We start from the raw sequence: 14,539 nt of genomic DNA on the forward strand, positions 1-14,539 counted from the left end.
GGTCAGACCATCCAATGTGTATGAGGGCACCTTAACTCTCTCCAACACATTATGTGAGGGCACATACCTGTCGGGTGGTTGTAAAACCATCAACTGATCCTTTTTTTTTAGCAAGAAGATAAGGCGCCACTAGATAACACATGAGCGAACACTCCTGTGTATGGGAGAATCAGGAGAGATAGCGGTCAGCCGAACTTACAGCCAACGGCTATCTAATATGTATGGCCAGCTTAAAGGGGTCTGTCAGCAGGACTTCACCACCCAAACTAGTTATATGTGCATGTAGCTCTTTGAAGGACAAATCCAGCAATAGCTTTACATGGCCAGTCCTTTCCTCCATTACTGAGAAATCAGTGTTTAAATTGATATGCAAATGAGTCTGAAGGAATCCCTTGTCACTCCAGCTCTACTCTATTCTCCACCCGTTAACGCCTGCTCCTGCTTTACCGAGGGCTCCTTTTCCTGAAGCCAGACGGCTTAGAGGCTGTCAGTCAAGCTGGAGGAGGTGGTGCTGAGCAGGAAATAGAGCTGGAGTGACAGAGGCTTTTGATCTACAAATAGCTCTTCAGCCTGATTTGCATATCTATACAAATGCTGATTTATCGGTAACGTACTGGCCATGTAAAGATATTGCTGGACTTATCTATGAAAGAGCTATATGCACATATATATAGTTTGGGGGGGTGAAATCCTGTTGATAGACCCCTTTCAGACTATATTCAGATAGCGTCCCATTTGTTGATGCACTAGAAAAAGCCAGTGTATGTCAGACGTATCCATAGGCCTCCATTCACCCAGTGAAGGTCCGTTTGGCCTTGGTTGGGCTGGGTTATGTTAGTATACGTTGTGATTGCTTGTTCTAACCTCTATGTATTATGTTTTGCTCTATATTACTACTCTCAGAGCTGGAGAGTGAGGAGGAGTTACATAAGAAGCGCCTTTGTCGTATCGTCACCACCGACTTTCCACTATACTTTGTGGTGATGTCCCGGGTATGTCAAGATTGTGAACTCATCGGGCCAGAAGGGGGAGTTCTGAAAAGCCGGCTTGTACCCCAAGTTCAAGCCACCTTCCCCCCAACTGCTGTAACCAAGAAAGTGAAGTTGTCATTACAAGTAAGTAGCCTCCTAAAGCTGAACATGAAAGACTATTACTAAGCTATGGTTTACCAGCGATAATGGTGGTGTGACATGAAGACCTACTGTGATGAGGTTCTTGCAAAAAAAACCAATACTTTGGGGTCTTTGGTTAACCTGTGGTGTCCTCTTAGGCTCAACCAGTGCCAGATGATCTGGTTTCTCGGTTGCTTGGAAATCAAGCAACTTTTGGCCCCATTGTCACTGTGGAACCGAGACGTAGGAAATTTCACCGACCGATAGGTTTGCGGATACCCCTACCGCCATCCTGGAAAGATAACCCCCGAGACAGTGGAGAGGGGGACACCACCAGTCTGAGACTCCTATGCAGTGTCACAGGTGAAGGATCTGGCACTGATGAGACAATTTCTCTTGATTAAAGCCTTCATTTTTCTACTTCATATTTTCTGCTCCTACTCGACAGGTGGAACAGCTCCTGCTCAGTGGGAAGACATTACCGGGACTACTAAATTAGTATATGCCAATGAATGTGCCAATTTTACAACCAATGTTTCTGCCAGGTAAAGCAAAATTGTGTGACTGTAGGAGACACTCATTCTAGTTCTCTTACTTTAAGACCTTTTACCATCTCGGCAGGTTCTGGCTCTCGGACTGTCCACGCACGGCTGAGGCAGTTTCCTTCTCCACCCAGCTCTACAAGGAACTTAGCGCCGTTCCGTATACAGCACGATTCGTAGTATTTGCCAAAATGGCAGACGGACGGGAAGGACGTCTACGATGTTATTGTATGACAGGTGACAAGCTGGAGAAGACTCTGGAGCAACATGAAAACTTTTCAGAGGTGGCACGTAGCCGGGACATCGAGGTACAGCGAAGACTATAGTTTATCAACAGCTAAGGTCCCATCTGGTTCCAGACTCTGTAAAATCTAGAATGTAAAGGTGTATTTCATTGATGGTGGACCAGAACCATCCAAAAAGTGTACCATAATGGATGATACCAACTTGGTTTAGGCACGGACCAAATATGTGCTGATGTTTGGAGACAATCAATGACCTCCCAACCTGGCTGATATGTTTAGAAAATGCCACTCATGCTGGATACATGGATAAGAACTAGAGTTGGTGGGATGTAATTTGCACGGCTCGGTCTAACGGCCGAGTCGCAACCTTTGGCCATTTTATGAGAGCTCTGAGAACTGTCTCCTACCCTCCAACATCTATGGCTCTTCATTTGATTAACCAGCCTGTTGTGATGTCACATGTGTGCCACGCCAATGGTGGCTCACTTGGGCGGATAATCAAAGAGAAGCGATGTTGGCAAATAAGAGGAGCTTCTCAGAACTTCCGACTGATGGCTACAGATGACTGCAGTGGATGCTGGACCGTGTCCTGAGAATCATTTTACACCAAGATATTAGTTGCCTAAGCAGGAATGTAACAAGCGGAACCTTATGTGCGCCATCCCAATTTTTCTTTACAGACGTCCCACCCATTAATATCGCTCACATCCCTAAAAGTTTGTTTAATGCGTTTAGCCCACAAATATGACCCCTTCGTCACAACCCAAAATAAATTCAGACCTCAATCCCTAAATGGTGTTCTGACTTCAAATTTAAATTCTGACCCCAAACCAGAACCCGAAATAAATGCAAAACCTTCACCCCAAAATCAAATTAGACCCAGAACTCAGACACTTTGGTGCCAGAGCTCCACTCATCTATGGGACTATTGCACTGTACGCAGCTATCTCCTTGGATTGGGGGGGGGGGTCCCATCGGTCAGACCACCACCAATCATAACATTATTACCTATCCTATGCATACAAAATAATTGCAAATAACAAACCCTCAAAAAAATACAATACAGACCGCATAATAAATACAGACTACGTCCTTAAAGTGTGTTCCGACCCCAAAATGAATACAGACCCCTGTACAGACCCTGACTATATATTTAGACTTCAGACTGGACCTAAAATAAACCTTGGTGAAGGAAGGTAAGTAATGACAGCGTCAGGACAATGCGCTCTGGAGCTTCATCTGCCCCTACAGAAAGTCTCCCATTGTTATAGAACATTTTGAAAAGTTTAAGATGAGCGAAAAAATAAAGGACCCCTCCATGAATGGGACACTGACGCCATTATTTTCTTGTATCCACAGGTTATGGATGGGACGCAACTTTTTGTGGAGTTGTCAGGGAATCTCATTCCTCTCAAAAAAGCAACACAGCAGAGGAGCTTTACCTTCCAGGCGTTTAAAGAGAACAGATTGGCGCTACCCATTAAGGTGAGAGAACAACTAAAAAGATCACTCACCAGCATAAGTGATAGGTACTCTGTGTGCCGCCACATGGTGCCACCTAAAACAACGCTTGTACCCATTTTGGTTTCAAGTATTAGAAAGATGTCTCACGTGACCAAGACCGAAATGTCTTAAAGGGGATCCTCCTGGATTTGTAAGCTTCCTACAAGAAGGAAAAGTATTAATGAGTATTAATTAGTACAAGTGCAACATGTTTGTACACGCTCATACTGTGACCATTAACGAACACCCCCCTCATGTAAATAATGTAGTCACGTACTCTCAGCAGAAGCGGCAAAGGACCAGAACTGGAGCAATGGGATACGAAACGGTTCCTTTATTTTTTTACTTATTTGTGCTATTTGTAGCCTGTTAGACAGTGTAACAAAAAAATTAAAAATATTGCACTATATCCATCTGCAATATATGTAAAGTATCTGTATAATTTTAACCCCTCCAGACCTGCGCTTCAAATGAATGGCAATGGAAGCTCATACTCTGAAGGGTGACACCACCAATAAAAAAATAAATAAATAAAAAAATAAGATTGGGTCATCACAGAACTCTTTTAATGCATTTGTATCCCTTTTTCATAAAAATGTTCTCCCCAAATTTTCATGATCACATGATGTCCTGCTTTTAGGACCCCACGTCCCAGGGATATAATTTGAGATGTACCCGGTAGTATTTAGTTTCTTTCTCTGGAGCGCCACCAGAGGCAGAATATATAATTACACAATTCCCATCAAGATGAATGGTCTTTCCTAGTACTGACATCCCACAAAAATAGACCCTTTTTCGTAGAGAGAAAGAATCCCTTTAAGGCGAAATCAGTTCTAAAGCAAATCAAGTCATGATTCCACAATTGTGTATAGGATAACCGATAGGAATCCTCAAAATTTATAATGAAACGTTACGATGATAATTTATTAAAATATTAAAATTTGAATTTTTTCATTTGGTTTTCCTGAAAAAAGATTAATAAAAAGAGAAAAGTAATAATGATACGGTAGTTATGAGTTATGCAAATGAAATGTAATATATGTTCTTGCCTAGGTGCGGGACAGCAGCCGGGAACCATGTGGATCGCTCTCGTTCCTGCGCAAAACTATGAAATATGAACCGTCCCAACAAGTCCTTTGCCATTTGAATGTCACAATGCCACAGTACACACAGGTACGACGGGCACCGCAGCAAGGTTGAACGGTTTTACGCTATACACTATCATTACACGTCTGATCATAAATTCACATTCACCAGTTCTCAGCCTTTTTTTACTTTTTTACTCTATTTTACATTGAACTCCATTTTTATGTATTAAATATTAATAAAAAAACAAATAAAATATTACAGTGTATTTACAGCACTTGTTATACTGCAATTGTATGGTTCCGGTTTCAGAAAACTCCTGTACCAATGTGGTTTGTTTAATAAAAAAAAAATAAAAAAAATAAAAAGTGCTTTACTCATTATCCCCAGGTCTAAGTTATGAGTCTCTGTTGCTGCTCCCTGATACTGTCTGCAGTGCTAATATCACTATGACAGTCAATGTGAACGTGACGTTGGCACTGTCAGACACTAGGAGCAGCAAAGACTCTGTACTGAGACCTGGGGAGGATGAGTAAGGCATTTTTTGTTTTGTTTTTGAACTGCAGTCTGGGGGAAGGGGTTTTGCAAAATCATATAACCATGATCACACATTGAAAATATGTGTCTTCCACCAGCAATGCATGGTATTGGATTGCTTTTTTTGCTCACTTTTTATGCTGATATCACACTGAAATGCTGTGGATTGGCATTTGGTCCATTGAACTTTGGTAGGGCTAATCCATGTGCAAGTCCTAAAAATCCACAGCAGATTTGCTCAGTGCCCATCCAGACCAGGTAGCTTCGACTTAGAAGGAAATTAGGAGACCATTTTCCCTAATGAAAGGCCTACATACATTTTTCCAATACACTTCATAAATCAAGGACAATAAACTCTGTCTAAGGGCTCATACCCATATGCGAGAAAAAAAAGCGGTCCGATTTCTGGACCAAGAAACGGATGAGTACCATGCGAGTACAATGCGATGTTCACACCTAGCATCCGATTTACATCCGAGTGCAATGCGATTTTAACATGAGCTTTTACATACAGCAGTTCTCTGTATGTAAAAGCTCGTGTTAAAATCGCATTGTAATACACAACTGTACATATCCTTTTAAAACCAAAAATTCTTATATATATATATATATATATATATATATATATATATATATATATATATTTAATGATTAGCTAGATTAAAAGCCTGCAAATGATCTGTCGCGTACAGTATAGAATAGGTTTTAATAGAATAGATAGAATAGATATATACACATAGAATAGATATATAGGTATATCTAGAATAGTTAGATATATAAATGTGTGTGATCATTACAATTAGTACAGTGTGTGTGCAAATTTCTGGACATGTAGTTAATTAATAAACGATTATTTATTTGAAAAAAAATGGCGTGGGCTCCTGCGCAATTTTCAAAACCAGCAGAGGGAAAGCCAGCGACTGGGGGCAGATGTTTATAGCCTGGGAAGGGGTAATACCCATGGAGCTTCCCAGGCTATTAATATCAGTTCACAGCTGGATAATTAGCCTTTACTGGCTATTAAAATGGGGGACTCCCCCAAAAAATAACGTGGGTTCCCCCATAATTAATAACCAGCAAAGGCTATGCAGACAGCTGCAGGCTGATATTAATAGCCTAGGAAGGGACCATGGATGTTGCCCCCCCTGGCTAAAAACATCAGCACTCAGCCGCCCCAGAAAAGGTGCCAATTCCGGCACTTAGCCTTGCTCTTCCTACTTGACCTGTAGAGGTGGCAAGTGGGGTAATAGTTGTGGGGTTGATGTCACCTTTGTATTGTAAGTTGACATCAAGCCGGCTTAGTAATGGAGAGGTGTCCTATAGTTGATAAAGGGTTAAATACACAACCAGAGTAAAGTATTTTAATGAAATAAAACAATGAACACAGTTTGACCATTTTATTGTTCCTGCTAATCCATGCGACGCCCTCGATCTCCAGTAATAAATGAAAAAAATAGCAAACCAACAATATACCATACCTTTCCGGCGTTCAGTCTGTCCTACGCCGTACGCCAGGGGGGGCAATATCCATGGTCCCTTCCTAAGCTATTAATATCAGCCCACAGCTGTTTGCATAGCCTTTACTGGTTTTTAATTATGGGGGAACCCCACATCATTTTTTGGGGGGGGTCCCCCAATTTAGTAGCCAGTAAACACTAATTATCCAGCTGTGAGTTGATATTAATAGCCTGGGAAGCTCCATGGGTATTATCCCCTTCCCAGGCTATAAACATCAGCCCCCAGTCGCTGGCTTTCCCTGTGCTGGTTTTGAAAATTGCGCGGGAGCCCATGCCCTTTTTTTCAGTAAAATAATCTTTTATTGATTAAATACATGTCCAGAAATTTGCACACATACTGTACTAATTGTATTGATCACACACATCTACATATCTAACTATTCTGCATGGATTTACTGTATGTAAACCACGTCTCCTACCCTGTTGGCTCCTGCAGTGATTTTACAAAATGAATTATCGACTTTTCTTCTGCCTATGTAATATAAATACATATATATATATATATATGTGTGTGTCACTGACGTGTATATATATATATATATATTTTCTATGTGTATATATCTATTCTATCTTTTCTATTATAACCTGTCAGTGTGATTTTTACAGTAGCGTCATATGAATTACCGGCTTTTCAAAGGACACCAGTGAGAAAAAAACGGACAACACTCGCATAGTGCGAGTGCTGTGCGTTTTTTTTCTCGCATCCATTGACTTGCATTGATGAGTCTCGTCCAAGATATGCAGCAAATTGCAGCATGTGAGAAAAAAATTGCAGATGAGATGTCACCCATTGAATAACATTGATCCGAATGCAATCTGATTTTTTATCGGATTGCACAAGTCCGTTTCTTGCACAAATGGGTATGAGCCGTAAAATTGGCTTTGGCAGGTGTCGCACCTTAATGCAGTTTAGGATAGAGGGGAAGACACAGAACATTGAGATATTTAGCTTTCTGTGATTTCATTCAGTTTTTTTAATGTTAAATTTGTGGTAAATTACAGCCAGGATTCAAACAAAAGGCATGGTAGTCCTGCTTCTCCCACCCACACATAGAGAGAAAACCTGTGAGTCCGTCTTACAAGCATCCACACATAGAAAGCTTGTAAGTCCCTCTTCCCCCACCCACACATAGAAAGCCTGTGAGTCCCTCTTCCCCCACCCACACATAGAAAGCCTATGAGTCCCTCTCCCCCAGTCATGCATATAAAGAAAGCCTGTGAGTCCCTTTTCCCAAGCCACACATCGAAAGAAAGCCTGAGAGTCTCTCCTCTCCCACCCACATAGAGAGAAAGCCTGTGAGTTCCTGCTCCCTCACCCACACATAGAAAGCCAGTGAGTTCCTCTTCCCCCATCCACACATAGAGAGACATCCTGTGAATTCCCCCCCCACACACAGAGAGAGAGCCTGTGAGTCCCTCCCCCTCACAGAGAGAAATTCTGAGTCCCTGCTGCTCCCCACCCACACATAGAGAAAACCTGTGAGTCCCTCCTCCCCCAGCCACACATAAAGAGAAAAAGCCTGTGATTCCCTCTCCTACCACCCACCACACATAGAGGGAAAACCTGAGTCCCTCCTCCCCCACCCACCCATAGAGAGAGAGAGCTTGTGAGTCCCTACTCCCCCACCCATAGAGAGAAAGCCTGTGAGTCCCTACTCCCACACCCACAAATAGAAAGAAAGCCTGTGATTCCCTCTCCCCACACACACATAGAAATAAAGCATGTGATTCTCTCTTCCCCCACCCACACATAGATTATGCATGAGTCCCTCCTCCCCAACCCACACATAGGAAGAAAGCCTGTGAGTCCCTCCAACCCACACATTGGAAGAAAGCCTGTGAGGCCCTCCTTCCCAACCCACACATAGAGAAAAAGCCTGTGAGTCCCTTTCCCCCACCCACACATAGAGATAAAGCCTGTGAGTCCATCTCTCCTACCCACAGAGAGACACCCTGTAGTCCCTCTACCCACACACAGAGTGAAAGCTTGTGAGTCCCTCTTCCCCCACCTGCGCAAAAACCATGAGTCCCTCCTTCCACACCCACACATAGAGAAAAGGCATGCGAGTCCTTCTTCCCTTACTCACACATAGAAAGCTTGTGAGACCCTCTTTCCCCACCCACACATAGAAAGACTGTGATTCCCTCTCCCCCCAGCCACACATAGAAAGAAAGCCTGTGAGTCCCTCTTCCCCCACCCACACATAGAGAAGAGAACTCCTGTGAGTCCCTCCTTCCACACCCCCACATAGAGAAAAGGCATAAGAGTCCTCTCTCCCCCATGAACAAACAGTATTTGATCAGCCTGTGTATGGTAAGAAAACAGGACTTACAGTCTATGTGTGAGTGGGGAAAGTAGGAGTCACAGGCTTTCTCTGTGTGGACATCGAAAGGCAGGACTCACAGGCTTTTTCTTGCAGGCATTCTCTATATATTGGCAGGGGGAGCAGAATCCACAGGGTTTTCTCTGTGTTGCTGAAGAAAGCAGGACTTACAGGCTTTTTCTATTTCTGGGTGGGGCAAACAGGACTCACATTCTATATGTGTAAATGGTGAAGCGGGTGTTATTTGTATTAGGCCCTGGAAGCAGCAATCACAGGCTTTTTCTCTGCAGATAGGGAACCAAGACTCACAGGTGTTCCTTATGTGGGGGAGGGAAGCAGGACTCACAGGCTCTGTCTCTCTGGGTAGATAAACAGGATTGACAGGGTTTCTCACTGTGGGTAAATAAGCAGGATTGACAGGCTTTCTTTTTGTGTTGGAGGTAGGGAAGCAGGACTCAGGGCTCTCTCCATGGGTATATAAACAGGACTCACAAGCTTTATCTCTGTGGGTAGATAAGCAGGACTCACAGCCTTTCTATGTGTGGGTAGATAAACAGGATTCACAATCTTTCTCTCAATGGATAGATAAGCAGGACTCACAGCCTTTCTATATGTGGGTAGATAAACAGGATTCACAATCTTTCAATGGATAGATAAGCAGGACTCACATGCTTTCTATGGGTAGGTAAGCAGGATGCACATGCTTTCTTTGTGTGTAAATGGAAACCGGACTCAGGCTTTTTCTTTGTGCACAGGGGAAACAGGACTCACAGGCTTTCTCTTAATGGGTAGATAAGCAGGACTCCCAGACTTTATTTATCTGTTGGTGGGGAATGCAGGACTTACAGGCTTTCTCTCTATGGGTAGAAAATAAGGACTCGCAGGCTTTCTCTCTATGGATAGATAAGCAGGACTCACAGGCTTTCTCTATGGGTAGGTAAGCAGAACTCACAGACTTTCTCTCTGCAGGTAGGTAAGCATTACTCACAGGCTTTTTCTCTTTGCACTGGGGAAGCAGGACTCACAAGCTTTATCTCTATGGGTAGATAAGCAGGACTTGCAGGCTTTCTTTCCATGGGTAGATAAGCAGGATTCACAGGCTTTCTCTCTATGGGTAGGTAAGCAGAACTCACAGGCTTTCTCTCCATTGGTAGGTAAGCAGGATTCACAGGCTTTCTCTCTGTGGGTAGGTAAGCAGGATTCACAGGTTTTCTCTCTGTGGGTAGGTAAGCAGGACTTACAGGTTTTCTCTGTGCGGGTAGGTAAGTAGGACTCACAAGCTTTCTTTATCTGTTGGTGCGGGAAGCAGGACTCACAAGCTTTCTTTATCTGTTGGTGCGGGAAGCAGGACTCACATATTTTCTGTATGTATAGGTGAGGGATGCCGGAGTCAGCACCCTTATCTATATGTAGACCGGGATAGCAGGACTCACAGGCTTTCTCTCTGTGCACAGGAGAAGCAGGATACACAGGCTTTCTCTCTCTGCACAGGAGAAGCAGGACTCACAGGCTTTCTTTATCTGTTGGTGGGGGAAGCAGGACTTAAAGGCTTTCTGTATGTATAGGTGGGAAAAGAAGGAGTCAGCAGCCTTCTCTATATGTGGGCGGGGATAGCAGGACTCACAGGCTTTCTCTCTGTGCACAGGAGAAGCAGGATAAACAGGCTTTCTATTTTTGGGCAGGGGAAGAACTCACAGGCTTTCTTTATCTGTTGGTGGGAGAAGCAGGACTTAAAGGCTTTCTGTATAGGTGAGAAAAGCAGGAGTCAGCAGCCTTCTCTATATGTGGGCGGGGATAGCAGGACTCACAGGCTTTCTCTCTGTGCACAGGAGAAGCAGGATTCACAGGCTTTCTTTATGTGTTGGTGCGGGAAGCAGGACTCACATGTTTTCTGTATGTATAGGTGAGGGAAGTCGGAGTCAGCACCCTTATCTATATGTAGACGGGGATAGCAGGACTCACAGGCTTTCTCTCTGTGCACAGGAGAAGCAGGACTCACAGGCTTTCTATTTTTTGGCAGGGGAAGGACTTAGGCTATATTCACACTTAGCGGTTTTTACCGCGGAACCGCCGCGATTTTGATGCTGCGGGTCCGCAGCAGTTTCCATAGCGTTTACAGTAACATGTAAACCCTATGGAAACCGCAAACCGCTGTTCACATGCTGCGGGAAAAACCGCGCGGGAACGCAGCGGTTTACAACCCGCAGCATGTCACTTCTTTGTGCAGAATCGCTGCGATTCTGCACCCATAGGAATACATTGAACCGCTTACTTCCCGCATGGGGCTGTGCCCACGTTGCGGGAAGTAAGCGGATAATGTGCGGGTCGTACCCGGGGTGGAGGAGAGGAGACTCTCCTCCAGGCCCTGGGAACCATATTTGGGGTTAAAAAATAAAAAATCTGGTTATACTCACCCTCTGATGTCCGGAGCTCCTGGGCGCTGCACGCGGCCGTCCGGTCAGAGTTGCTGTGCGACCAGGACCTGCGGTGACGTCGCGGTCACATGACCGTGACGTCACGAAGGGTCCTTCTCCCACAGCATCTTAGGAACCGGACCGCCGGGTGCAGCGCCCAGGAGATCCGGACATCAGAGGGTGAGTATAACCAATTTTTATTATTTTTAACATTACTATTGATGCTGCATATTGCTGCATATGCAGCATCAATAGTATAGGCGGAAACCCGCAGCGGAAAACGCGGAACAAACCGCGATAAATCTGCAGGGAGAACCGCAGTTGTTTTGCCCTGCAGATTTATCAAATCCGCTGCGGGAGAACCCGCAGGGACCCGACGCAAGGTGTGAACATAGCCTTACAGGGTTTTTTTTATATTGTGGCAAGGGAAGCATGTCTCAGTCATTCTTTTATGTGTTGGTGGGAGAAGCAGGACATACGAGACATTGGAAGGAGGACTTACAAACTTTGTCTCTGTGTCAGGACTCTTTGGTCCTAATTCAGTAAAACTCATATTTGGCAAACTAATCTTAGTGAACGGAGATCTGGGAAAAGGAGTTTTATACCAGAAAACTGGGAAAAAAAATCCTTAATAAAATGGGGTCTATGGCTTCTCTAAAATGTGGGTGGAACAGCAGGACTCACAGGCTTTCTTGAATCATGACAAGTAGTTATATAGCTTTCTTACATAAAAATACTGAGTGGAATCAAAGAAAATGAGATGTCTCCACCTGTAGACTATGCTGCCCTCAGATTATAGACCTGACAAACCCTTTAGATGTGGAACAAGTCACCTCTGAGGTTATTATGGTGGACAATGGTGGATTGTCAGTAATACGACATGAAGGAATTGCGCTTGTATCAGGAGGAATAGTTGACTTGCATGTGTGTATTTTTTTCATCCTGAACCATTAATTTTCAGTGTTCCTTTGTAAACAGTTGTCTAGTGTATAATTGTCTTTGTGTTGGGTCATTCAGCTTTGGCTTCGCTAAGGCTACGTTCACATTAGCGTTGCGCGCCGGTGCGTCGGCGACGCAACGGCGACGCAACGCGCGACGCACCAAAAACACGCGCAAAAACGCTGCGTTTTGCGACGCGTGCGTCGTTTTTTGACGAAAATCGGACGCACGAAAAATGCAACTTGTTGCATTTTCTTGCGTCCGACGTTAGCGTCGGAAACGACGCACGTGTCGAAAAACGCTAACAAAAAAACGCACGCGTCCCCTATGTTAAACATAGGGGCGCGTCGCCGCTGCGTCGCCGACGCAACAGCGACGCACATTAGCGTAACGCTAATGTGAACGTAGCCTTATTGTGTCTTTGCCTTCCATTATGTGTTGTGGTATATAGCTGTTTCTTGTGTTTCTGTTCTGTGCGGCTGTGACGTTGCTGCTATTGTGCGCTTGTCTTGTGTTGTTACGTTTTATTGTGCTTTTTATTCTTTTTTTTAATTCTTTTTTTTCTGTAAATCCTGCGATGTGCTCGTATCCATGTCCTGTCCTGCATTACACTAAGTGTTATCATATTGTGCTATTATGTAGTTGTGTAAAACTTGAGTTGTGTTATCACAGGGCCCAGGCAGCCTGGACAGGAGGAGGACGCTGACCCCACTTGCTCTAAGAGAGCGGTACAGCCTTCTGAATGACAGCACAAGGGGTGAGACAGAGGGTATAATAGTGGGGCACACTGGGCATATTAAGCATATTGTTGGTGAACATATATGTGGCATACAGTTGTGCTCAAAAGTTTACATACCCCGGCAGAATTTTGCTTTCTTGGCCTTTTTTCAGAGAATATGAATGATAACACCAAAACGTTTTCTCCGCTCATGGTTAGTGGTTGGGTGAAGCCATTTATTGTCAGACTACTGTGTTTTCTCTTTTTAAATCATAATGACAACCCAAAGCATCCAAATGACCCTGACCAAAAGTTCACATACCCTGGTGATTTTGGCCTGATAACATGCACACAAGTTGACAAAAATGGGTTTCAATGGCTACTAAAGGTAACATCCTCACCTGTGACCTATTTGCTTGTAATCAGTGTGTGTGCATAAAAGCTGACTGAGTTTTTGTTGGATCTAGACAGACTCTTGCATCTTTCATCCAGCCACTGATGTTTCTGGATTGTGAGTCGTGGGTAAAAAAAAAAGAATTGTCAACGGATCTATGGGAAAAGGTAGTTGAACTGTATACAATAGGAAAGGGATACAAAAAGATATCCAAGGAATTGATAATGCCAGTCAGCAGCATTCAAACTGTGATTAACAAATGGAAAATCAGGGGCTCTGTAAAAACAAAACCATGGTCAGGTAGACCAACAAATATGTTGTCCACAAATGCCAGGAAAATTGTTCGGGATGCAAAGAAAAACCTACAAATAACATCAGTTGAAATACAGGACTCTGAAAACTAGCAGTGTGGCTGTTTCAGGATGCACAATAAGGAGGCACTTGAAGAAAAATGGGCTGCATGGTTGAGTCGCCAGAAGAAAGCCATTACTGCGCAAATGCCACAAAGTATCTCGCCTACCGGCCAGTAAACATCAGGTAAACACCCCTATATTATATGCTGATTTGTGGCCGGTATGTAGCGTGATTTCCTTGCTATATGTGCACTTGCACCTTATTATTGATGTATTATTTCTGGCCTTAGTGCTAACTACCAGTGTCTTGCTCTGTGTAATTATGAACATCACTCATTGGAGTATATACTTTATGACATGATGTGCTGACACAGTGGGGAGTACCCTGTAGCCTTGTTTTTACTGCCGTACAGTTTTCTCACTAATCCCCTCTGGTCCCGATGTATCTTGTCCACTGTTCTATTTTTATATATTTTGTATGTTTAATAAAGGTATGTTTTATGGGATTTATGGACTGTGGTTCTTTGTGGAGTATTAGGATTTCTGTTTACAGTTGTCCCTTTCATTGAGTCCTAAATATGCACACATGAGATATATATATTTTTATAAATACTGGTACCCGTTTACTTGTAAATCTGTGTGTAATATGTATGTCACAACTTTACTATAATATGCAAAACAGCACAGAGACAAGCCTCAAAATTTCTGAAACAAGGTAATTTGGAGTTATGAGACCAAAATTGAACTTTTTGGCCACAATCCTAAACGTTATATTTGGAGAGAGGTCAACAATTCCTATGATGAAAGGAACACCATTCCTACTGTAAAGCATGGAGGTGGATCGCTGATTTTTTG

At 43.6% G+C, this 14,539-nt stretch overlaps 1 protein-coding gene across 10 annotated transcripts in view; it reads left to right on the forward strand.

Annotated features, from left to right (window-relative positions):
* Positions 1-14,539, forward strand: part of ANK1 (ankyrin 1) — a 422,616-nt gene that overhangs the window by 345,138 nt on the left and 62,939 nt on the right. For all 10 annotated transcript variants that reach the window (XM_069766914.1, XM_069766920.1, XM_069766918.1 and 7 more), the window contains 7 exons: positions 904-1,115; positions 1,271-1,475; positions 1,561-1,657; positions 1,734-1,962; positions 3,259-3,384; positions 4,456-4,575; positions 12,892-12,976. In XM_069766914.1, the coding sequence (XP_069623015.1) occupies positions 904-1,115; positions 1,271-1,475; positions 1,561-1,657; positions 1,734-1,962; positions 3,259-3,384; positions 4,456-4,575; positions 12,892-12,976 (1,074 nt within the window). The remainder of the gene's footprint in view (positions 1-903; positions 1,116-1,270; positions 1,476-1,560; positions 1,658-1,733; positions 1,963-3,258; positions 3,385-4,455; positions 4,576-12,891; positions 12,977-14,539) is intronic.

The sequence above is a fragment of the Ranitomeya imitator genome, chromosome 4 (genome assembly GCF_032444005.1).
Source record: "Ranitomeya imitator isolate aRanImi1 chromosome 4, aRanImi1.pri, whole genome shotgun sequence".
Classification (NCBI taxonomy): Eukaryota; Metazoa; Chordata; class Amphibia; order Anura; family Dendrobatidae; genus Ranitomeya; species Ranitomeya imitator.